Source organism: Canis lupus, chromosome 32 (assembly GCF_003254725.2).
Source record: "Canis lupus dingo isolate Sandy chromosome 32, ASM325472v2, whole genome shotgun sequence".
Classification (NCBI taxonomy): domain Eukaryota; kingdom Metazoa; phylum Chordata; class Mammalia; order Carnivora; family Canidae; genus Canis; species Canis lupus.
The window spans coordinates 24358631-24384300 of record NC_064274.1 but is presented as its reverse complement, the minus strand read 5'-3'; the positions used below and the strand labels follow the sequence as shown (position 1 = coordinate 24384300).

The 25670-nt window shown below is 36.9% G+C and overlaps 1 protein-coding gene across 9 annotated transcripts in view; it reads left to right on the top strand.

Moving 5' to 3' along the window:
• Positions 1 to 2722: 2722 nt before the first annotated feature.
• SLC9B1 (solute carrier family 9 member B1) overlaps positions 2723 to 25670 on the top strand; it is a 59885-nt gene continuing 36937 nt past the window's right edge. For 2 of the 9 annotated variants that reach the window (XM_049104932.1, XM_049104936.1), the window contains exons 1-2: positions 23296 to 23365; positions 25495 to 25630. In XM_049104932.1, the coding sequence (XP_048960889.1) occupies positions 23297 to 23365; positions 25495 to 25630 (205 nt within the window). In that variant the 5' untranslated portion in view covers position 23296. Of the gene's footprint in view, positions 2864 to 3132; positions 3263 to 11774; positions 11865 to 23295; positions 23366 to 25494; positions 25631 to 25670 lie in introns of those variants that run through there. The other 7 variants (XM_049104930.1, XM_049104931.1, XM_049104929.1 and 4 more) reach the window with 7 other exon arrangements.

Genomic DNA, 25670 nt, shown 5'->3' with positions numbered 1-25670 from the left:
CTCACTCAAAATGCACTTATAATATGCTTACTGTGTGCCAGCCATTATGCTAAATGCTGAGGAATACAGTGATAACCAAGATGTGTGAGGGCTCTGTTTAATGGAATTTGAATTCTAGTGGGAAACTGAGACTGTGAAGAAAACAGATATGAATGAAATATGATACTCGCCTTCAAGAGTCTTAAATGGAAACAAGGTATTTACAAACAGCTGTAATCCAAATGAATGATTCAAAAGTGTTCTAAGTGAGCAAAATTTCCTGAAGGAGGCAAAACTTGAATTGGACCTTCAATTTGAATTGATGGATTAATATTAGAGAGTAAGGTGAAAAAGGAAACAACTAGATCGAGGGCGGGCATATTAGAAAAGTTTGAAATAGAAAAGCCTGGAATATAGTAAATAATTGGCACTTAAGGATGATGAAGAGAATTAGTGACAGGACTGGAAAAGAAAATTGGCAGTTAAATTGTACCAAGTAGATCATTGACCACATTTCTATTTTTATTACTAGCAATAGCAATTTATTGCTTCCCAAAGTACAGAATCATTTATATAGAGGATTTTTTAAGCTATTTCATCATGTCAAACTTAGTGAAAAATGCTGTCATTAATAAGGTTCTCATTCGTCAAAAGTGTTTTGCTTTCAGTTAAATGGTTGCAAATATAATCAACTTAATAATTTTTAAGTTACTATTGAGTTTTTATAAGAAACGACATTGATGTTTTTTAAACCCTTATTAAATTTTCATCACTGTTATCTTTAAATAAAGGACATTTTTGAAATGTTTCAGAATGTTCTATTTCTGTATGAATAATTTATGTGGTTCTTTGTAACAGGTGAGAATTGTTTTGCACTATTTTAGGAGCAAGTAATACAGGTTTTAGTTGATGAACACAAATTAAATCTGCCTTGAGCCTTCTGTTCTGATGAGAATTCCAAAACACCACTTGTTGATGTGCCCTAAAGCACTAAACTATCCAGTCGTTTCTTGCATCTGGAGCACAGAGCAGTGTGCTGGAGGCCATCAGACTCCTCTCAAAAGCCTTCCTTCCCAGTTCTACCATTTGTACTGACACCAGTACCCTGCTTTTCCCTTCCCTACCATGAGAACAAAGCATTTCCCTAACTCTATAATCACAAAAAATCTTGTCTACTCTCCTAAAACAAGGAAGAAAATGACTTCCAATCCTTGTTGAGATGCCTATGCCATGCTGAAGATGAAGGAGAATTTTTGTATTTGATCACCCAAGAAAGAGTTGTAACTTAAGTCAGATTTTAAAGGACAAATAAGAAAAGGGGAAGGAGAACGCCTAAAAAAAAAAAAAAAAGATTTTATTTATCTATTCATGAGAGACACAGAGAAGAGAGAGAAACCGAGACATAGGCAGAAGGAGAAGCAGACTCCTGGTAGGGAGCCTGATGCAGGACTCAACCCCAGGATCACACCCTGAGCCAAAGGCAGAGGCTCAACCATGGAGCCACCCAGGAGCCCCAAGAACACTTTTGATAGAATAACTTTAGGGGCTCCTGGGAGGCTCAATCCATTATATGACCTGCTCTTGATTTCAGTTGAGGTCATGATCTCAAGGTCATGGGAATCAAGCTCCTCCTAGGGCTCCTGCTGGGCCTGGAGCCTGCTTGGGATTCTCTCTCCCTCTCCCTCTGGCACACTTCCATTCCCTCTCACATGTGTTCTCTCTCTCTCTCTCCCCCCCACCCCCCCAAAAAAAGGAAAAAGAAGAAGTACTTTAAAAAAAATAAGGTAGGCAAAAAAGGGATAGAGTGTGGGGAGTTGAAGTTTGGAGTATCGGGAGCAAAGTTAGAAAAAAGCTGTTTTTCTAAACAGTTTGGACTCTCTCCAATAACTGGTTTTCCTCTTTTAGGACACTTGGAGATTCCATTAAAGGAGGTTTAGGACTAAGAACCCAAAGCTTCTAGGAGCCCCCACCCTCAACTGGAGTAGTTCTGCTTTCATTTAATATGAAGGTCTCTCCACATAAGATTTCATGTGGAGGAAAGAAAAAGGGGAGAGGGGTTATGCTAACCTGTTTTATACTAACAGGACAGTGAGTATTTGCTTTGTACAAGCCCTGTTCCAGACACTTGTATCAATTAATTTTTCTCACACCACCACCAACCACATCCTTTGCAAAAGAGAAAACTGAAGCCCAGAGAGCCTATTATGTATTTGTCTGTCGTTCCATATCTATAAAGTGGCAGTGCTGAAATTTGAGCCCAGACAGTCTTAATTAACCCCAGGGACTATTCTCTTTTACAATTGCACTATATTTAAGCTGACTTATGGGGAAACATGATGCAAGTTGTGACAAGTCACTTCTGGCACTTGCAGCCCCTGGCGGTGCTTTTTGGCTGAAGGGCCCTGTGATGTCAACCCTGTCCCTGGACTTTGACAACCCAACAGGTCAATGTTCACAAAAGACGTGAAAAGGAAAGGGTCGAACAGACGGAAAGCACACCAGTCGGTCCCGGGGAACCCCCAAACCCTCACCTCCGCAGGCCAGAGCGCCCCCCAGGGCACTGACAGGCGCTGGCGCCACTAGCCCCGCCCCCGCCGCCAGGCCCCGCCCCCGCTGTCGGCCCCGCCCACGCTGTCAGCCCCGCCCACGCCGTCGGCCCCGCCCACGCTCCGCCCACGCCGTCAGCCCCGCCCACGCCGTCGGCCCCGCCCACGCCGTCGGCCCCGCCCACGCTGTCAGCCCCGCCCAGGCCCCCGCCCCGCCGCCCTGACCGGATCCTGGTCCCCGCCGCTGTCCTCCACGCGGCGCGGCGCGTGGTCCACGCGGCGGTTGCTGGACGGCAGGGCCACTCCCGGGGGAGCGAGGGATGCTGAAGGAATTGTAGGTACGGTCCATTTTTCTCAACTTTCTCCCTTTCCAGGCCCTTGGGCAGTCCTGGCCCCTCGCCTCGCGCAGTCCTTCCCTCTCTGCAGGCTCAAGGAACCCCTTTCCTCCTGCTTCGGAGCGTACAGGGGCTCCTTTGCCAGAGGCTGGGGAAACAGCCGCACACCTTCTTCTCTCCTCCCCCTGACTCGTTTCTTTACTTCCTCATCCCACATCTCTTCTTTATTTTTCCTTTATTTTCCTTCCTCCTCTGTTTTTCTCACTTTACAGGTAACTCGCAAGTAAGAAAAAAGAGGTCGGTCACTCAAGACTGACCGCAAAATTAATTTTATTAAAAGCACACCGTTGTACACATCGTGAATATCTGCACATGAACCTTCACATGCTCCTGGGACTGGAGGTGTGTTCCAGGACTAGTTGCTTATCCGGGGAAGGCTTTCCTCCCTAACCTGCCCACCTCTCAGGTCCTTCGTCCCCGGATGATTTCTGTTAGCTTTATCACAAAGGAAAAGCCTTTTCGATCAGTGCTTTTGAAGGATTAAGGACGGTTATTGCACAGGTACCATGTGTCCAGTACATCATTCAGGAGTCATAAGAGCTCTGCAGGCCCATATCAGGTCCCTGACACCCCTCTCTGTGTGCCTTAGGGCCTATGAAAAATTAGATGGTATGATAGAAAGGAGCAATTGACCTGAGTACTCCCTAATTTTCCTTAAGGGTAAATAGAATGATTACTTGTGCAACAACACTGTGAAAAATTAACACTTGTTTCTATCACAGCTAAAGAATTAATGACCCCAAATGGTGTAGTCACTATGTGCCTGTGAAAAGGGCATTCGTATTTATTGCCTTCTGTGAGTAACAAAATTTATATAGCGGTTTTTATCAGTTGGCTGTCTCTTGCCATGAGCTCCTGCCCATTACCAGACAAAAGGAAAGAGGCAAGCGCATTAACAGTACTATATAAATGACATGTATATGCTTCATCTCATTTTGAACATTATTTTCATATTCATCCTGTTTATACACTTATGTGAATTGGAGTTGGTTAGCAAAGCTCCATTTTACTGAGGAGAGAACTAGACATAAATTAAACAGTACCTGGAACTGTATATAATATGTATATTAGTATATGCATTCAGTAAAGATCTGTTGAAGGGATGAATGGATGAGATCCTCAAGGAGCCATGCCTTCTTCGCCTTTGTATTGCCTGGATACAGAGCTAAGTTTAGTACTAGTAAATTTGCAAATGTGAGAGAGGTTGAGTGACTCAGGAACAGACATCCAATAATGATCTTTAAGGAATTTACTGTCTTGCCTTTATTCTGAATACAGTGGTAAGAAACAATGGCAAGATTCCTGTTCTCATGGAACTTAAAATTTAGTGAAAGAAGATATGAACAGGGAAATTTTGAATAATGTTAAGTGTAGTGAAGAAGTAAGCAGTATGACGTAAGAGAGATACTGGGGAAGAAGTTGCTTTAGATTGATTGGTTAAGGAAGGGCCCTCTGAAGAGCTAACATTTGTGCTGAGACCTCAGTGATTTTAAAAAGCCAACCATAGAAATACTTAGGATCAGAGTATTGTAGTTAAAGGAAACTCCAATTGCAAAAATCCTACAGTAGGAAAGAACTTGGCTTTTTCAAGAAACACCATAAAGACTGCTATAGCTGGAATATGGATAAAGTGGTATAATATGACCTTGAAGAGATAGGTAGGGGCCAAATCATATAGGGCTTTGAACAAGTCATGGAGGAATTCATTTAAAATGTGATGGTAAACCAGCAGGGAGTTCTTCTGGAAAAGAGTAATATAATCTGATTGATTTGCCCTGAAAAAAAAGATGTGTTCGGCCTATTATGTGGTTAATGGATCATAGGGATTGGGGAACAAGATTAGTAGCAGAAGACAATTGTGATCCAGGAAGGAATGACAATAGTTTGGGCTAAAGTGGTATAAAACTGGATAGATATGAGATTTTTTGGAGGCAGAACCTACAAACTTGATGTTACGAATATAGGGGTGAGAAAGAAGAGAAGCCCCTAGGTTTTTCTCTTGAATTTGAGTGAATGATTGTGCTATTTACCAAATGAAAAAGACTAAAAAAGAAAATGTGCATGCATATGTATTGGGGGGGGAGTGCTAAGTTCTGTGTAAGGAACCAAATATACAAAGTTGAGAATCATCAGCATGTAGAAAAAACTACTTGGAGAAAATGTATTTATAGAGTGCATTCCAGTGATTAGAGAGAAAGCAGAGGAAAAGAAGCAAGCAAAGGAGTTGGAAAAGGAGTAGCCAGTGAGGTAGGAAGAAAACTGAAAGAGTGTGGTGACTTAAAAGCCAAGACAACAAAGCACAGCCAGTACTACTGAAACATGCTGAAATGTCAAATAAAATAAAGAGATCTGACCATTGGATTTTGGCAACATATAGTAGTTATGTGCCTTGACAAGCACAATGAGGAGAAAATGTAAGAAGAAATAGACATAGCACTATAGATATCTCAAAATATTTCATGAAGAAGAGCTGAAAAATGTTGGTAATAGAGGAATATGTGGGGTCAAAGTAGAATTCTCAAAGATGGAAATACTGAAGTGTATGTCTAGGTTAATGAGAATTATCCAGTAGAGAAGAGAAAAAGGTATAGTATGAGAGAATGTGTATATTTTAGGAGTCAAGTCTTTTAGAAAACAAAAGGGAATGGAATCCAGGTAATAGGTAGAAGTGTTGGCTCAAGAACATGAACATAAAATTTATAGTAATGAAAGACAGTGGTATAGATGCAGATAGATGAATAGATTCAGTGATTTCAGGAGAGAGTTTCTGCCTGAGACTGATTCTCTTTTTCTCAATAAACTAGAAGGTCTGAGGCAAGATCAGTAAGGAGAGAGAAGAAGAATGTTTGGTTGGGTAGGAGGCTTAAGGAGTGAAAAGAAGGCATAAAACAGTCATTTTAGAGGGCAGAAGGCTGTCATACTTGTCTTAATCTGTTTAGGCTGCTATAGCAAAACAGGATAGGAGGAGAGAGGAAAAAATAAAACCAGATGAAATCAGAGAGAGAGACAAACCATAAGAGACCCTTAACCATAGGAAACAAACTGAAGATTGCTGGAGGGGAGGAGGATGGGGGGATTGGGTAACTGGGTGATGGACATGAAGGAGGGCATGTGATGCCGTGAGCACTGGGTGTTCTATAAGACTGATGAATCACGACCTCTACCTCTGAAACCAGTAATACATTATATGTTAATAATTGGATTTTAAAAATTTATATACAATAAAATGAAAATAATTTTTATTTTTAAAAAATATTTATTTTTTAAAAATATTTTATTTATTTATTAGAGACAGAGAGAGAGAGAAGCAAAGACACAGGCAGAGGGAGAAGCAGGCTCCATGCAGGGAGCCCGATGTGGGACTCGATCCTGGGTCTCCAGGATCGCGCCCTGGGCTGAAGGCTGCGCCAAACCGCTAAGCCACCAGGGCTGCCTGAAAATAATTTTTTAAAATAGGCTGCTATAATAGTTTATAAACAATTTTATTTCTCATAGTTCTAGAGGCTGTGAAGTCCAAGGTCAAGAGAAAATAAAGCATAGCACAAAATGTAAAAGGCTACCTCAATGCTGTCTATTATTATCATTATATATTATTTTTATTATTAGAATAAATACAGATCAGGTCTCCCTGTTATGATCATCTCACCCCTCCAGCAACAGGATTTTCAAATTTCGTCCTTTATCTCCACTTTACCATTTAAGAAATAGGGTTTTGCAATTTAATAAACAAATATTGATGGAAGTGGTTTAAAAAAACCAACAAGGAAAACAAACCAAAAAATTTAACAAGCAAATATTAAAGGGATAAGAGATGGCAGATTCAGTGACTGGTGAGAGCCCTATTCCTGGCTCCAAGATGGCCAAAAGGGATTAGAGAGCTCTCAGGAACTCATATTAAGGTCACTAACCCCATTCATGAGGGCTTTGGCCTCCTGACCTAATTATAAACCAGAGACCCCCACCTCCTAAAACTATCACATTAGGGGTTAGTATTTCAACATACTCATTTTGAGGGGACATAAATATTCAGTCGATAGCAATATTAGAGAAGTATAGTAGCATAGCTGGGCAGGATCAAGTGCCTGTTTGAGATTTGTGGCCTTGTGAGTGGATGTTGAGATAAGGTGGCAGGAAAGATCATCGGAGCCAATGAGCCATAAGACCAGACTGTTGGGAGGGTTGGCTACCTGTTTACTAGTTATTACTGGTAAATTTGTGGCTGAGTGAGTTCTTAAACCCAGATAGCCTGGCTTCCCAGCTCAATAGGTTACCATTTTACTAAGAAAGGGGTCACAGCAGTACTCTTTTGTGCCACCTACCCTTCCAGTTGATATTAAAAAAAAAAAAAAAAAATGTGGCTTGATTTTTTTTGATCCATATATCCAAATTCTAGATTTTCATAGACTGCTGCTTTTGTCTCTCTTATCCCTTTAATATTTGCTTGTTAAATTTTTTGGTTTGTTTTCCTTGTGGGTTTTTTTTAACCACTTCCATCAATATGTGTTTATTAAATTGCAAAACCCTATCTCTTAAATGGTAAAGTGGAGATAAAGGACGAAACTTGAAAATCCTGTTGCTGGTAGAAGTGGGATGATCATAATAGGGAGACCTGATCTGTATTTATTCTAATAATAAAAATAATATATAATAATAATAATAGACAGCGTTGGGGTAGCCTTTTACATTTTGTGCTATGCTTTATTTTCTCTCTCTCATTTAATTTTATAACTACCTTTTTCAGATGAGGAAACTGAGGCTCGGAGAGGTTAAGGGTCTTGACCAAGGACACATACCTAGTAAATGGCAGAATTATTAACCACAGTGTTCTGACAATAGGTCCCATATTTTTTACTGTAGTAGTTTGCCTCTTTGCTTTTTACACTCAATTATATCCAAAGTGATATCAAAGAAAAACTGCTAGATAGAAAGTAATGGCTGGCTAGAGGCTTTTACAATTCAAAAACTTTTTTTAATATGTTTAAAACTCAACAGTTAATGGGATTAGATAATTACCAACCAACTATGTTAGGTAATTCAAAGAACTCAGAAATGATTATGAAATCAGCACTGATTTAATCTAGTAGGGAAGTGAATGGAAATGCAAGTCACTAATAGCATTTCTTGGGCCCTCTCCCACATACTGTATGTGCTTCCACAGTACCCTGTATCAAGTAAACCTATGTATAAAGGAGAATGAATACAATACCAGTTATATAGTGGGCTATTGCTGAATATTTGTCAAATAATAGAACGATGTTAGTTAAAAGCGATTGTAATAGCAGGATGAATGCTGTGATAAGGGATGGACGCTATTAAAAGATGCATCCTGTAGAGAACTTCTAAAGGAAGGGCCTCAAACTGTTATAGAGTTAGTTGTGCAAAAAACAGGGGTTTAGGATTGGAAGACAGCCCACAGAATGTATAAAGTCTCAGAGATATGAAGCTTGGCAAGTTTAAATAACTAAAATATAGTTTAGTTGAAGTTTAAAAAGCCAAGTTAAAAATTAGATAAGCAAAAAAAAAAAATTAGATAAGCAGGGAAGGGGTTAGCCTTTATTAAAGTGAGTTCCATAAACTGGGATTAAGGAGTTTGATCATTTTTCTTCTGTGAGAAGCCACTGACGAATATTAGGCAGGAAGTTGCCATAATCATGCTACATTTTAGATTCTGCTGCATTGTGGAGATTACAAGGCGAGGACCAAGACTGGAGGTAGGAAGAACAGTTGGAAGGCCATTAGAGAGCTTATGGGGAAAGGTGCTTATGGCCTGGACTGGAGCAGTGGCAATTTATAATGAGAGAAGGGAACAAAATTTTCAATTATTTAGTAGCTTGTATTAACATGATTTAGTAACTCACTGGATATCAGCAGGAAAGGAGAAGGAATGACTCCTCAGTTTCTAATTTTAGCAACTGGTATATAGTGGCTTCATTCTCTGAGATAGGAAATTCTCTGAAGAAGGAATAGATTTAGTGGGGGAAGGTCTTGATTCCAGTTGTGCATATATTGAGTTTAAGATGCTTGTAAAGAGAATGAAGTAGAGATATCCAATAAGTACTTAAATACACTACTTAAAAATCTCAACAGAGCTTCCTAGGCCAGATTCATCAGCATATTGGTCATAATTGAAGCCATGAGAATATAATAAATTTCTTAAGAAATATATGTAGAGTAAGAAGGAAGGGGGCATAGGGAAGAATGCCGAGGAACCCCAACATTCGAAGGATGGATAGAGGAAAAGAAGACCAAGAAAAGACAACCAGAGAGATAGAATGAAGGTACGCCAAGTGATAAAGTGATGTGAGAATTCAAAAAGGGAAGACGACTTCTACTTTTGTGCTGTGACTTGCAGGAAGTTCTATTGGAATGTCCCTTAAGCAATAGATTTCATTTACAAAGAAAAGATGCAGTGGTAAAGTATTACAAGCAATGAAAATAAAAATGCATGGGAGAACAATTAACAGTTTAACATAACTGAAATGTAGAGTCAAGAGAACTAGAGAGAAAGCCATGATAGTTTGATGCCATATCGTGGAAAACCATGGATTCTGGGTAAGTTGTTGGTAACTTTATTATTTGGTGAGAAAAACCATTGTGATTGGGGCTAAGGGAAATACAGGGATATAAAACATGCTCTGAACCCTGGAATTTTATTGTGGAAACAAGATCTAGGTTCCTGAAAAGAATAAAAATTCGAGGTAATATCTGTTTAAGGAGAATGAACACTAAATACTATAGGAATTTTTAACAGTGGCAAAGTCAGCTTGAATTGGAACACTAGTTTAGCCCAGATTTGTATTGTCCCGATTAAATAATAATAATGCCAGCTAGTCATCATCTTAAAACAAAAGCAAAACAAAACAAAAATTCCTGTTCTAATTTGAATTCTCTGTATAAAGAATATTCTCTTTGTGAATGTAGCTCTCAAATTCATTTGTTTGGAAAGGCTTATACTGTAGTTTTTACTTGATGATCTTTGATGTACACTCAAAAAGACTTCTTTGTATGAAAGACAACATTAGTTCCAAAGATCCTAAAGCAATACATATAAATAGATATTGATGAAAAAAAAAGATATTGATGCATATGCTTTCTAATATTCATTCAATAAATATATGTTAAATGGCCATTATGTGTCAGTAATGCCTGGTGGCTTAGGGCATGAACTACATATTGAAACACACCTGAATTCAAATCTCAGTTCTGCTTGCATTGGAAGAAAAAGAATTGCAATCTCGTTTAGAATAATTTATACTTTAAGTATTATGATTTTTTAAAAGAAATTTCAGTTATTATGTATCCCAATTATTATTGCTGCTGTCAAACTTAATTGATATTTTAAAAATCTTTAAAGAAGAAAAATAAGGGATGATTTTAAAGTATTTAGCTGAACTACAGAGTGAATCATCCGTATTTAGAGAACTAAGAATTGGCCAGAAATTTTGCTGAATGATGGGTGATACAGTCACTAGATGTCACCATTGCACAACATTGCTTCAAAATGATAAACGCAAAAGTACAGTATATAGTACAAGAACACATACCAAGGAAGTTGTTTCTATTATGTGATATACATACATATACACATATATATACATGATATTTATATAATATGTGTAGGTAGTTCCCAAGCAACATGTGTTGGTATTCTCTTATGCTGTTTCTTGGTAGTTCCATAAGTGAATAGAAAGAACCATAGATTAAAACTGATAAGAACCTTAGCTCATCTAACCACCCCCCTCTCTACCTCATTTTATAAGTTTGGAATTGAGGTACAGGGAGGTGAAGTAAGAAATTTACTCAATACTCTATAGCAGATTAAAAGCAGAAAGCTTAGATTTCCCAACTCTTTGTGATACCACACTGTGTCTGTTATTAATATTCACAGTGAAATAGACATTCTTTTAAGATTTAATTTATTCATGAGATACACAAAGAGAGACAGAGACACAGGCAGAGGGAGAAGTAGGCTGCCCCATGGGGAACCCGATGTGGGACTCAATCCAGGACTCAGGGATCATGCTCTGAGCAGAAGGCAGATGCTCAACCACTGAGCCACCCAGATGCCCCTGAAATAGACATTCTAATAAAACCAGAACCTCTTAAATCCATCAAAAATTTCCACTATTTAAAAAATAAGTTTAACAACAACAAAAAATAAGTTTAACAATATAACATTACCTATTTTTAATAAAAATTATCAGTTGAATACCATAGCTTTTGCTATGAACTGTATGTACAAACATCTTACTTTATCTGCATAATAGTAAGATATGTAATATGTATTTATTTATTTATGTTTTGTTCCAAAAAGGATTTTTAAGAAGCTTATTGAGGGGCACTTGGGTGGCACAGTTGGTTAAGTATCCCACTCTTGATTTGGGCTCAGGTGGATATCTCAGAGTTGTGAGATTGAGCCTCTCACTGTGCTCTGCACTCAGCATGGAGTCGGCTTGGGATTCTCTGCCCCTCTCCCCCACTCTCTTTCTCTCTCTCTCTCTCTCTCTCTCTCTCACAAATAAATAAGTAAATATTTTTTAAAAAAGAATCTTATTGAAATAAATATATAATAAAAATTTTTAAAATGGTCATCATAAATATAAGATACTAGAATATAAACTACTATGAAGTCTTCTTTTTGTTAATATATGAAAATCATGCCCTAATGTCTAGTAAAATCAAATTTAATTGGCTAGTCTCAAATTTTGTCCTGCTTTCTCTAGCTGTGAGAAAAAAGTAAGAAAAGTAGATAGTATTATGTTCACTAAAAGATGACAAGATACTATAATTTTGCCAAGATTATACAACTAGTATATTTCTGATTTCAAAACCCTCATTCTTTCCATTATGCCAGCCATCCAGACATATAATGAGAGGATTCCTAATAGGATACAGTCACTGTAACCCTTAGACACCTGGATTACCACAATTCTGATTTATACAGGTAGGCTTTTGCTTATATCAAATTTATTTTTAAATAATTGAGCTGTTGACAAGATTAATTCTGTCAAGAAATTTACTCCTAAAAAATTATTAAAAGAAAGATAAATTTTATGAGTTTATCTACATTTTAAATTACAAAATTTGTATTATATTAAGGAAATGAGCATTTGAAAAATTGATTATAAAAGAGAAAGATGTCTCCAGGGGAAGCGAGAAGTCCAAAGGAAAATAGGAGATACTCAGAACAAAGAGGAAAGCACATAGGCACAGTATTAAAAAAGAGAGAAAGGGGCAATGGGGAGAGAGCTAAGGCTCATATAGCCTGCCTAGCCTGCTTCTGATCCTCACATTACTCAGTTATCTGTATTTTTCTCTTTATCTTCCTCCATTTTTGTATCAAAAATCTACATTAGTCCTAGTTCTTTAAAACTTCCACTATTGTTTTTTTTTCTATAGATGTGGAACCTTTTTCTAATTTGTCCTGTTGATTTCTTGTTTGTCTTTGCAGCATAATCATTAAGGATCTTATTCATTCTATAATTTGCTTCCTTTTTCTTAATGTATTTGTAAAGCCTATTCTTGGCTTTGGAATATCTTACTCTTCAACGAAAGATTCCTTTCTTGTTAACGTGCAGAAATGTTTTTGTTTTTGTTGTCATCTTGAGTATCTGGCATTTTAAAATCCTCAGTTCACTCTATATTTATTCCACAAATATTTACTGAGTGCTCACCAAGTGGTAGGCACTATGTAAATCAAAGGTAAAACTGGACATTGTGCCAGCCATCCAGACATATAATGAGAGGACTCCTAACGGGATACAGTCACTGTAACCCTTAGATACCTGGATTACCACCTCCTCCTCTTGTGGAATAAACAGCCTTCCAGTTCCCTCCAAGATGTGATAAGTCCACTGCAACCTCTTTTTTACTGCTCACAGTCAAAAACTAGACAAATTGTGAAGAGCAACTACATGAAGATTGAAAAGTAAACAAAAGCAAGTGGATTGTGAAGGAGAGTCAAAACTACAAGAGTGAATTTCTCTTGCTTTTGCAGCTTTGACCTGAAGACAGACTCCAGTCATAAAACCATGCAAAGACAGCACAGGAGGCCAAAACTACAATAAAAAATATATATATTTTGGGGCCTGATAATTGGTAAAATGGACTCCATAGTTTAATAAGAGTGTAAGGAATCCTTGTTATTGTTGTTGTTTTCCTTTTGTGGTTTTTTCCTCCAGGGCAGGTCCTATTTATAATGTTTTGGGCAGCTAAAAATCAGAGAAAATCCCCATCTTCTGACCAGAGAAACCAGAAAAGAAGACCTGGAGAGATACAGCAGGGTGCAGATTCGGAAAGGAAAAAGGTGGAGAATGAGGTTCCTTAGTTCTGTTTATGAACCCACCCAAGTGCCTTGGGTTACCTCCAACTGTTCATGCATGAGACAGGCCTAAAGCAGCATAACAGCTTGAAGAACTAAAGATTAAAAATTTTAAATTAAATGGGAGGGAAACACTGCCCAAATCATAGACTTAACCCCTGAGTGGCTCATGTATGGGACAGACCAAAGACAGCATAGCAAAGGCTTTGAAAACAATTGACATTGGAACCAGTGCCCTCAGAAGGTAAGAGAGAACTTATGCTCTGCATCTAACCAAGTTGATTACCTACTGAAAGAAACAAAAAATTTAAATATTCTTCATAGGATTTTAATAGGACCCAGAGTCTATGCAACAAAATATTAAAGATATACTCCAAAACTACTTGACATACAAAGAACTAGGGGGACGCCTGGGTGCCTCAGTGGTTGAGCTTCTGCCTTCGTCTCAGGGTGTGATCCCCGGGTCTGGTGATCAAGTCCCACATCCGGCTCCATGCATGGAGCCTGCTTCTCCCTCTGCCTATGTCTCTCAGCCTTTCTCTCTGTGTCTCTCATGAATAAATAAATAAAATCTTTAAAAAAAAAACAAACCAAAGAACTAGGAAATGAATGTCTTATAAGAAAAGAAAATCAATAGAGTTGAAAATTGTCTGATAGGAAGAGAAGAATGAAATAAAAGATGGAAAAATAAAATGAACATAGCCTCAAGAACCTGATAGGAAGAAAAGAATGAAATAAAAGATGGAAAAATAAAATGAACATAGCCTCAAGAACCTGTGGGACACTGTTAGGGAGTTTACAGCCTAATGAGACTAACACACTGAACAATCACTCTAATGGATACATAATTACAAACTGAGACAAATGTTCTAAAGAAAATGATCAAGATTCTATAACTGCATATAAAAACTGGACCTGACTTAGCCTAAGGGTAGAGGTGAGGATATGGCCCTTGAGCTGAGGGATGAGAAAGAGAAATCTTTCTATGAGGATATGAGGATATGGCCCTTGAGCTGAGGGATGAAAAGGAGTTAACCAAAAATAGGGGAGAGTGGTGGTGGAGAGTGTTTCAAATTAGAGAGAAAAGCAAGTGTTAAACCCTGCAGAAGGAACTTCGTTCGCACTTTCAAGGAACTGAAAGAACATCGGAGTTACTAACAGTAGGGAAAAAATGGATGGGGAATGGTATGAAATTAGGCTAAAGAAGGGACCTGGGACCACACTATGTAGAATCCTGTAGGTCATTGCAATGGACTGAATGTTTGTGCCCCCCACAAATTTATTTTTTTTTTAATTTTTTTATTTATTTATGATAGTCACACAGAGAGAGAGAGAGAGAGAGGCAGAGACACAGGCAGAGGGAGAAGCAGGCTCCATGCACCGGGAGCCTGACGTGGGATTCGATCCTGGGTCTCCAGGATCGCGCCCTGGGCCAAAGGCAGGCGCCAAACCGCTGCGCCACCCAGGGATCCCGCCCCCACAAATTTATATATTGAAATCTTAACCCCCAATGGGATGGTATTAGGAGGTGGGACCTTTGGAAGGTCCCTGTGGGTATATCTCTTATAAAGGGATTAGTACCCTAATAAAAGCAATCCCAGGGAGCTCTCTACTCTTTTTTGCCATGTGAGAATACAAGAAGTTGGCAGTTTGTAACCCAGAAGAAGACTTTCAAGCTTACTTGCTGAGACCCTGAGTTTGGATATGCAGCCTCCAGAATTGTGAGGAATAAATTTCTGTTTATAAGCCACTCACTTTGTGGTACTTTGTTATGGTAATCTGAACGAGGACAATCATGTTAAATATCTTTGTCTTTTTTTTATCCTAAAGCCAGTGAGGATTATTAGGGCACTCAACCAGTGAACTGGTGGAGGATTGAAAGATGAAACCTTTAGGATACCCGGCGTATAGTAATTGAGAAGCTTGAGCCTGTAAAGAGAAAGAGAAGAAATAAGAAGAAAGATGGGGACTAGATGGATATGAGAGAGTTATTTAGCAAGAGCTAAAAGAAAAATGTTTCACCACACCCTTGGTCACTTGGAGATTCCTTATGACCTTTGCCAGAACATTTTTTTTTGGGGGGGGTGAAAGGAGTAGAATTTTCAACTAGAGAACAATGAGGGGTGAGAAGTTTATGAGAAAAAGAGACTATGAGAACTATCAACTCTTTGAAAAGTTTATTGGTAAAGGAACAGATGGATGGGGCAATCACTGGATGAGCTGTTGGGTTTCTGGGAAACTTTTATTAAGATTAACTCATTTAAAAGTCATTGGGAAGGATCTAGTTAAAAGGAAGTGTGAGGGGAGGGATAGTTGGTACAGGCAGAGAAGGATCCTTGATAGTATAAAATTCTTGAGACTATAGAAAGGAATATAATCCAAAATACAAGTGCTCTGATTGCCTTAAATAGGAGGAAGGACACTTCCTTCAATGTAAGAAGAGAGAAAAAAGAGGAAAATAGATTTGTATGTGGAAATGGGAGGTAAGGTTATCAACTGAGAAAGAAGGGGAATGTGTGAAGGATCTGTGGTTTGAGAAGAGTGGAAAAGGGTTGGAATAGTTATTGGGGAAAGTGACTTGACAGAGAATATATTTTTTAGTATTGGTACATTTTAAAGGCTCACTGAAGGCTGTTGGTTATGAATTTATAGTGATGCCAGGTTACTCTAGTGTAGCTTTCTATGGCAGTATTCAGTTGCTCAGTTAAGTGAATGAAAAAAATGGGTTGGTTCAGGATCAATCAATTTTTTTCTAGAAAGGTGCAATGACAGTAACATATTTCAGGAGAGTATAGGATATTGGTAATATTTTGGAGATGACAGATCACACATTGAATACGAAAGGAAATAATGAGGGCAAGGGCTAAAGGCTTGAACCAAAGGTATCATTTCACTACACATCCTGATGAGGTTGAAGAGTAATTGGAAGGGATGAAGCAAAGGTAACTGAACAAGCAAACTAAAGGAAGATAAAGTAGTATTTTTAGAGGTAGATGTTTGAATTAGTGATTATTGATTATAGAACATTTCAGATGATGGAAGGGTCTAGCATGGCCTTTACTTTATTAAAAAGGAAGTAAAGAACTGAGGAACCAAGGTAGCAGATGAATTATCCAAGTATATGTTTAAGACTCACAAGCATTACAAATTTGGTGTCAGGTGCTCATCATGCCTTTGGTGAATAATGGAAAGGGACCAAGATGAGGTCAGTAAATGACAGTGACTAGAAGAGAGATAAGGTGGTATTGTCAAATCATATAAGCTCAAAGAAGCAAGGTTGTTTTTTTTAATAATGTTTAGAAATAGCAGTAGGGTGTCAGAAGGAATGCTAGCAAATAAACAGGTAGTATGTAAGAACTATAGGGGAAACAGTGTCCTTAAGAGAAGGAATTGGTTTCAGAACACAGAATTTAAGAGAACGCTTTGAAAATAGGTTGAGAATGTAAGAGACCCAAGAGTTTGATAATAGTCCATCAGAAGTTCTGGAGTACTCAGTCAAAGGGGTTGATGGATGAGGGGCATGTAGAAGGCTGAATCACAGGCGATGAAATGATGGCTAGGGATCTTAACACTTTATAATTGACTTCCAATGAGCTATTTCTAAATGATGTTAGCCTTCTATAACTTATCATTTATACTTTGTTTTAATAGATTTACTTATGTATTTTAAAGAGAAAGAGTGAAAGCAGGGGCAGAGAGAGAGGAAGAGAGAATCCTCAAGCAGATTCCATACTGAGTGTGGAGCCTGACACAGGGCTGATCCCAGGACCCTGAGATCATTACCTGAGCCGAAATCAAGAGTCAGATGCTTAATCAACTGAGCCACATAGGTGCCCCTTGTTATTTATACTTTATTTTGAAGTTCTAAAACCCTTACTTTTAATAGTTTCTTTTCTAAAATGGAAAAGCCAAAAAGTTAGATATCTCATAGATTTTTCTTCTTTTTCAAAATAGATTTATTATGGCCATTTCCTAAATGTTAGCATCTAAACCCTTGTGAAAGATTTAGTCTATATGTGGCACAGTCTCTGGCATATTATAGGCCCTTTAGTTTTAAGAGTGTAGGCTCTGGAACCAGACTGCCTGATTCTGGCCCCACCCAACTCCTTTATTTATACTGTCACCCTGGAGAAGTTAATTCAACTATTCCAGGAGAGTAAAGCATGGACAAAAGGAGTGAACCAAGGGGAAGTGGTAAAGTATACTGATCTGTGAAAAACAAATGAGGCTACCATAATTGGGGGGGGGGGGAGCGGGGAGTATCATTCGAGGCAAATACTTAGAAAACTATTCCCTAGGAGCTGGGGCAAATTGAGGTAAAACTGAGTGCCGTAAAGCTGTATCAACCAACCTCAGTCTCTGATTTGCTTAGTGATTAACACTCTCTCCCTCCCCCACCTCAATATTTCTCTGGAAGGTATTATCTAGAGACTATAAATTTTTGTACACAGTGTCAAGCTTTCAATAAAAATTATTAACCATGAGGGACGCCTGGGTGTCTCAGTCGTTGAGCATCTGCCTTTGGCTTAGGTCATGATCCCCAGGTCCTGGAATGGAGTCCTGCCCCCATAAGGAGCCTGCTTCTCCCTCTGCCTATGTCCCTGCCTCTCTCTGTGTGTCTCTCGTGAATAAATAAATAAAATATTTTTTTAAAATTATTAGCCATGCTAGCCATTAGATAAAACTGTATGACTACAAGCCAAGAGAGAAAATTGAAAATAAGAGCAGACTCAAAGGTGACCGAGAATTTTTAGTTAGAGTTAGAAGACAAAAATGTTAAAATGACTATGACTGTAAGAACTAAAACTATAAAACTCTTATAAGAAAATATAGAGGGAAGTTTCATGATATTAGATTTGGCAATGATTTCTTTGATTAGATAGCTAAAACACAGACAATAAAAGAAATAGATAAATTGGGCTACATCAAAATTAAAAATGTTTGTGTGTTGAAAAACACCATCAAGAAAAAGAAAAGGCAACCCACAGAATGAGAAAATATTTGCAAATAATATATCAGGTAAGTGATTAATATCCAGAATATATAAAGAACTCTTACAACTTGAAAACAAAAAATAAATAACCCAATTAAAAACTGGGCAAAGGACTAAAATATACATTTTTCTGAAGAATATATACAAATTACCGGTAAGGACATGAAAGATGCTCAATAATCGTTAGGAAAATCGAAATGAAAACCACAATGAGATACCATTTCATTAGGCTGGCTATTATGGAAAACAAAATAACAGGTGCTGACAAGTATATAGAGAAATCAGAACCCTTGTGCATTACTGGTATGAATATAAGATGATATAGCCATAGTCACTGTGGAAAACAGTATGTCATTTCCTCTAAAATGAAACAGTTACCATATGATCCAGAAGCTTTCCTTCTGTGTATATACTCAGAATACAATGGAACATCTTTAAAATTCTTAAAGGAAATAGGGGTGCCTGGGTGGCTCAATTGGTTAAGCCTCTGCCTTTGGCTCAAATCATGATCCCGGGGTCCTGGAATTGAGCCCTGCTTTGGATCCATGCTTGGCGGGGAGCCTGCTTCTCCCTCTTCCTCCACCACTTACCCTGCTTGTGCTCTCTATCTCTATCAAATAAATAAAATTTTTAAAAAATCTTAAAATAACTTGTAATATGGAATTCTGTATTCAATGAGAATCTCTTTCAAAAGTGAAGGTGAAATAAAGACATTTAAGGCAAACAAATAAGGAATTTATTGCCAACAGATCTGTATTAAAACAAATACTGAAGACAGACAATACCAAGACCAGCAGGGATATTAAAAAACTGTAAAGACAGATTACAACTAGTACAATAAAGAAAGAAAAAGATAAAATATATAAAATTTAGAAAGGAAGAAATAAAACATATTTGCTGACCACATGCTTGGTACTTAGAAAATCCAAAAGAATCTATTAGAATAAAGTGAATTTATCAATGCCTAGATGTGAAGTGAATAAATAAAAATTAGTTGTATTTTTGTCTATCAGCAAAAAACAAGTAATAAACTTTTTAAGATGATACTGTTTGACACATCCCAAAAACATCAATACCTAGAAATAAGCCTATCTAGAAATAAGTCTAATGAAAGATATATAAGACATCTACACTGAAAACTATAAATACTATTAAATAAACTAAAGAAAATCTAAGTACATGGAGAGATCCATACAATGTTAAAGGATTAAAAGACTCAGCACTGTTAAGATGGTCAGTTCTCCCCCAAATTAATCTACAGATTCAGTGCAATTTCAGTCAAAATACTACCAGAGAGAGAGAGTGTGTGTATGAATGAACAACTTTATTCTAAAATGTATGTGGAAAAATAAATAAATAAATAAATAAATAAATAAATAAATAAATAAAATGTATGTGGAAATACAAAGAGACAATCCTACTCTGAAGGAGAACAAAACTAGAAAACTTACAGCACCAGGTAACAATTTCTATTATATAAGTACTAGTGTAGTGTTGGTATAAGGATAGAAAAATAAGGGCAGCCTGGGTGGCTGAGCGGTTTAGCGCTGCCTTCAGCCCCAGGCGTGATTCTGGAGACTTGGGATCAAGTCCCACATTGGGCTCCCTGCATGGAGCCTGCTTCTCCCTCTGCCTGTGTCTCTGCCTCTCTGTGTCTGTCATGAATAAATAAATAAAATCTTTAAAAAAAGAAAAATGGGCCAGTGGAACATCAGAAAATCCAAAAATAAATTAGCATATATGTAGTCACCTGATTTACAACAAAGGTGATGCCGGAATGCAATGGGTAAAGGATGATCTTTTTAATAAATGATACTGAGTCAATTTGATATTGATATGGGAAAAAATGAATTTGTATCTCTTCTCACACCATACATAAAAATCAATTCCAGATGGATCATAGACCTAGATGTAAAAGGCAAAACATTAACGGTCCTATAAGAATATATAGGAGAATACTTTTATGATTTCAGGATGGCAAAGACTCATAAAACAATAAAAGCTTTAATTAGAAAAAAGGTTAATTAGACTAAATTAAAATAAAAACTCTGTTCATTCAAAGACATCAGTGTGAAAAGGCATGCCACACACTTGACGGGATGAGCACTGGGTGTTATTCTATATGTTGACAAATTGAACACCAATAAAAAATAAATTTATTAAAAATTAATTAATTAATTAATTTTTTAAAAAGTATGCCATGGAGTAGACGACAGTATTAGCTATTTATATATCTAATAAAAGATTTGTTTCTGGAATACATAAAGAACTCAAAAAAATCAGTAATAGCCAATACATTTTTTAAATGGGCAAGAGATTTGAACACTTTACTAAAGAAAATATTCAAATAGCCAATAAATGTGTGAAAATATGTTAGTCACCACGAAAATGCAACTTAAATCCACAATGTAACATCACCAGAATAACTAAAAGGAAAAAGAAGATACCAAGGTTAATAAGGACTTGAATAGTATTAAAGAGTATTTGGTTCAAATTCCAACTATGCCACTTGCTAGCTGTGTGACTTTGGGAAAACCTTCCTGGGTCTTAGTGTCAACACCTGTAAAATGAGAATAACAAATATTTCATAGTGTTGTGGAAATCTAATGTAATGATTCATGTCAACTGCTTAACATAATCCAGCTTGTATAAGCTATTATATCATTTAATCCTCACAATAACCAATAAATTTAGCAATATTATATCATTACAGATAAGGAAGTTGAGGCCTAGGGAGATAAATCACTTCTCACAGTTATTAAAAGATAAAGGGAAGAGTGAAACACATTTCTATCTCAGCTCCAAACTCCTTGCTCTTAGTTACCAAGCCTACAACTACCTACGAATTCCTCTCTTGGCAGATATGTAAAGAGAGTATTGAGTAGTTGCCAGGCATAAATATTACTTGACACAGCATCAATCTTCTCTTATAGTGGCTAACATGGACATTTGTTGTTCAGACTCCTTATCTAGGATTTGAAGTTCTATTGCATGGTCTGCTTGCCTGAATTCCAGTCCTCCTATCCTAACCATGACATAGCTATAGATTTTTTTAAAGATTACCTTATTGATTTTTTAGAGAAAGAGAAAGGAGGAGGAGGGAGAAAGGCAGAGGGGGAGGGAGAGACCATCTTAAGCAAACTCTGTGCTAAGTCCAGAGCCAGACTTGGGACTCAATTTCACAACTCTGAGATCACAACCTGAGTGGAAACCGAGAGTCAGACAGATGCTCAACCCACTGAGCCACCTATGTGTCCCAACATAGCTGTAGACTTTAAAATATGTTGCCTGGCTTTTTGTATGATTCTTTTTTTTTTTTAATGTTTTTATTTATTATTTATGATAGTCACACAGAGAGAGAGAGAGAGAGAGAGGGGCAGAGACACAGGCAGAGGGAGAAGCAGGCTCCATGCACCGGGAGCCTGACGTGGGACTCGATCCCGGGTCTCCAGGATCGCGCCCTGGGCCAAAGGCAGGCACCAAACCGCTGCGCCACCCAGGGATCCCCTGTATGATTCTTGATATTATGTTTGCCTATTCTTGTCCATCTGCCTAGTTATGACTCATAGTTTCTCCTTATTTAGGTCACAGCTCAAATGTCACCTTGATCACTGTAATATCATGCGGGTTTATTTTCTCCAGTACTTCATCACAATCTGAAAATACTGTTTATTGTTTTCCTCTTCCAACAAGAATATAACATCCATGAGAGCAGAAACCTACATTTATTTTATTTTGTTTTGCTGCTTTATCTTCAGAGCCCAAAAGAATAGACATTCAATAATCACTGTGTGGATGGACTTTGTGACCTGACCTCACAACTCTTATGCACTCCAGCTTAATTTTTTTAATGATTCTAACCCTCAGTCTATCCTTTCAGAACTTGACACAGCTTAGGTGATTTACCCACCCTCTTTGTACTTGGAATTTACTCACATTTAGCTTCTAGTCAGAAGAACAGTCAATGACAGGTTGTCATTCTAATGACCAGGTAGTTTTTATATTCCCTTTCGTTAAAATGGAATTTTACTTTAAAGGGACTTAGAGATCTAATTTTTTCATCACATTTAAAAAGTAAATGTTATTTTCTGTTTTAATGTCATAAATTAGTTATGATCCCTTATAAGATTTTTACACTCTAATATTTTATTTCATTAAAATGAGGCAATATATGTAAAGCACCTAGCATATGTGATAGGTACTCAAATATTAATGCTCCTTTTCATTAAAAATTTTCATTACTAAAATTGCTTGCCTTTTAAAAAATATAGATACTTTAAATACTGTGGGGTTTGGTCTTATCAAGTACCTAAAAATTAAGGCTTAAAGCTTTTAATTTTGTCCTCACTAGTAACTCAGGAATTGAAAGATATTTTTATGGCAGATACTCTTCCTACGCTCAAAAGCATCAAAAATCACAGAGAAGGTAGAAACAACAGATAATTTAGAAGTCCAATACGCTACCATTGCGCCACGGAGCCACCTACAACAGATAATTTAAATAAGTTTCCAAACCTAAATCTTCTAATGTGGTCCTATTTCATACCCTTTTTTTTTAGTTCATTCTTATTAAGAATAAAATTTATTTTATTTAAATGTTGACCCTCAAATCTTTCAAATGGATCACAAATAAAGACAGTATGTATCAGTAACTTCCAGATGTAGGTATTAATATTGTTGATCATATTTAATTTTTAAAAAGTTTGGACTCTTTTCTGACATAAATGTGACTAAAGATAGAGTAAAGCAATTGTGGAAATTATTTCAGTGCATAAAATAAAGAACTGAGTTTTCTGATATATGCTTTTAAGATATGACCCACCATTATGAACTACTGAGAAGTATTAAGTTTCTGTGTGATAGTGGTTTTTAAAATTTATGATTTTGCTTCATAACTTTACAATGAATATTTGGAGTTGTCTTAACCACAAAAATATCTGACTTGACTGTGATACAACTTTATAATAAAAAAATCATTAAAAATTAATCCCATTTAACCATCTTTGTTTCAGATAGATTTACAGTACTATTTTTTCAAACTATTTTTCTTTTAAATATTAGCATGTACACCATAGAACCACAAAATGAACATTTGGAGGATAAAAACACCCCATCATCTACAACTCTTCAGGTAAAAACCTAAAACTATTTTGTAATACATGACATAAAAATCAATCTGATCTTAAAATTTATCTTTCAAGTTTACTTATTAGGCTTCTATTATATGTCTGGTTAAAAAATAAGAAGTGGTCATTATTTTAAAATATTTTATTTATTTAACAAAGAGAAAATGAGAGCATAAGCAGGGGGAGCAGTAGAGGAAGAGGGAGAAGCAGGCTCCCCTGTGAGCAGGGAACCTGATATGGGACTCGATCTCAGGACTCTAGGATCATGATCTGAGCTGAAGACAGACACCTAACCAACTGAGCCACCCAGGCACCCCGAGAAGTGATCATCTAAAAATAACTAATTTAAATAAGTCCTAAGAAATTAGCAGAAGGAATAAAAAGATGGAAAGGGGTGATTAAAGATTATTTTGGAGCTAAAGAGGGCAGATTTTAGGAATAATGGATATGGCTTATTATTTCTTCTATATCTAGGAAAAACTCAGTAACTTAGACTACATGAGGTAAAGACAAATTAAATGTGCTGTGTATTTGAAGAGAACCAAATTTTTATTTTTCCAACTGTACAGAGCAAGTCATATACCTTCTTTTGGTCTAGTTCTACTGCATAATAATTGCCCATAATTAGAATGATAAATTTTTTACTTTTAAAAAATTTGTTTACTTTTTTTTAAGAGGTTTCTATAGTTCTTAGGGGCCCAAATGTTCTTCTTTTGGATATTTAAAATATTTGCCATTGATTCTAATTATTTATCTGTAAAGACCTCATCCTAGTCTATGTCAGTTTCTTTTTTTTTTTTTTTAATTTTTATTTATTTATGATAGTCACAGAGAGAGAGGCGCAGAGACATAGGCAGAGGGAGAAGCAGGCTCCATACACCGGGAACCTGATGTGGGATTCGATCCCGGGTCTCCAGGATCGCGCCCTGGGCCAAAGGCAGGCGCCAAACCGCTGCGCCACCCAGGGATCCCTCAGTTTCTTATAAAATCTGAAATAATAAAACTTAAAATAATATGGTCTTACCTCATATGACCTTTTACCCACACTAATCAAAATTCACCTTTGTGTCTTTACCTTGCCCTTTTGTATAGTGACAGACTTTCCAAAATGTTTCTATACTAGAAATCCAACAAATTAATCATGATTATATAGAGAGAACTATGTTATTAATAAAGCTACATAATTCATTTATATTAGCTGCAGTGGTGCCTCTGCCTCCCTAGTCATTAAATGTTTCCTCTTCCCTTCCTTATTAATCTGTCCATGCCTCTAGCCTTTGTTACCATTTCTTGTGACAATGCAATATTCTCTCTACACTTCACTTAAAGTATTATCAATACACTCAAAGTGTTGGCCTGTGTGTGCAGGTACATACAGGCACATTCATGCACACACATACACACAAATACACACATATTACATCATGGTAACAATAAGGCAAATTTGAAGATTTCTGTTTCAGGGTTAACTCTGTTTTGTTTTTTTTATTTTTGTCTTGTTTTGTTTACCTTGGAAGAAGCCTCTCAATTTCTCACAAACTAAGATGTCTTTTTTTTTTTTCTAAATCAGCAGTTTCATAATTAGAGTAACTACCATTTAAAAGCCTGAAGATGTAGCTAAACTCATGAACTACCTGTGGGTGTTATCTATAATTAATAGTGGGAGCGTGAACCTTAAATTTCTGAAAGCCTGATCTACTTTTCTCATTTTTTCCAGTTATATAATTTTTCAAATGAAATGAGTCTAAGTAAAATTATATTTCACCTCCTTTCCAACTTAGTTGTATTTTCATTCTACTAAAGTTTTATTGAGTAATCTGTGGAGGTAAGACTAAAGACGGACACTTTTAATTATTCTGCCTACACTATAGGCTCACTTATTCAATATGCACAAATCACAAATGAAAATGGCAGGGATTCAAATCTATAAAAGCCAAATCAACATGCACTACAAAGTGCACTCCTGTGACATCCCCAAATACCTAATGATATAGTGCATGAATATTCTTTTATATGTGTAATTCTCATGGTGACAGTAATAATATGAATTTAATTATGAGATTAGGTGGTTTTGTACATTCATAAAATTGCATGGAAAATATATTTCTTAAAAGATTTCCTTGCTTTACCTCAGAACCTCAAAGATAGTAATAATAAACATGAAGAAACTACGGAAACTGTCTTGTCACAAACAGAGGAAACAAAACCACAGATGGAAAAGAAGTATTCTTGTCCTCCACAAGGAATATTAAATAAAGTTATTACAAATGGTATGTGAAATTAGAAATGTAAGTGGAGAAAAAATGAGAG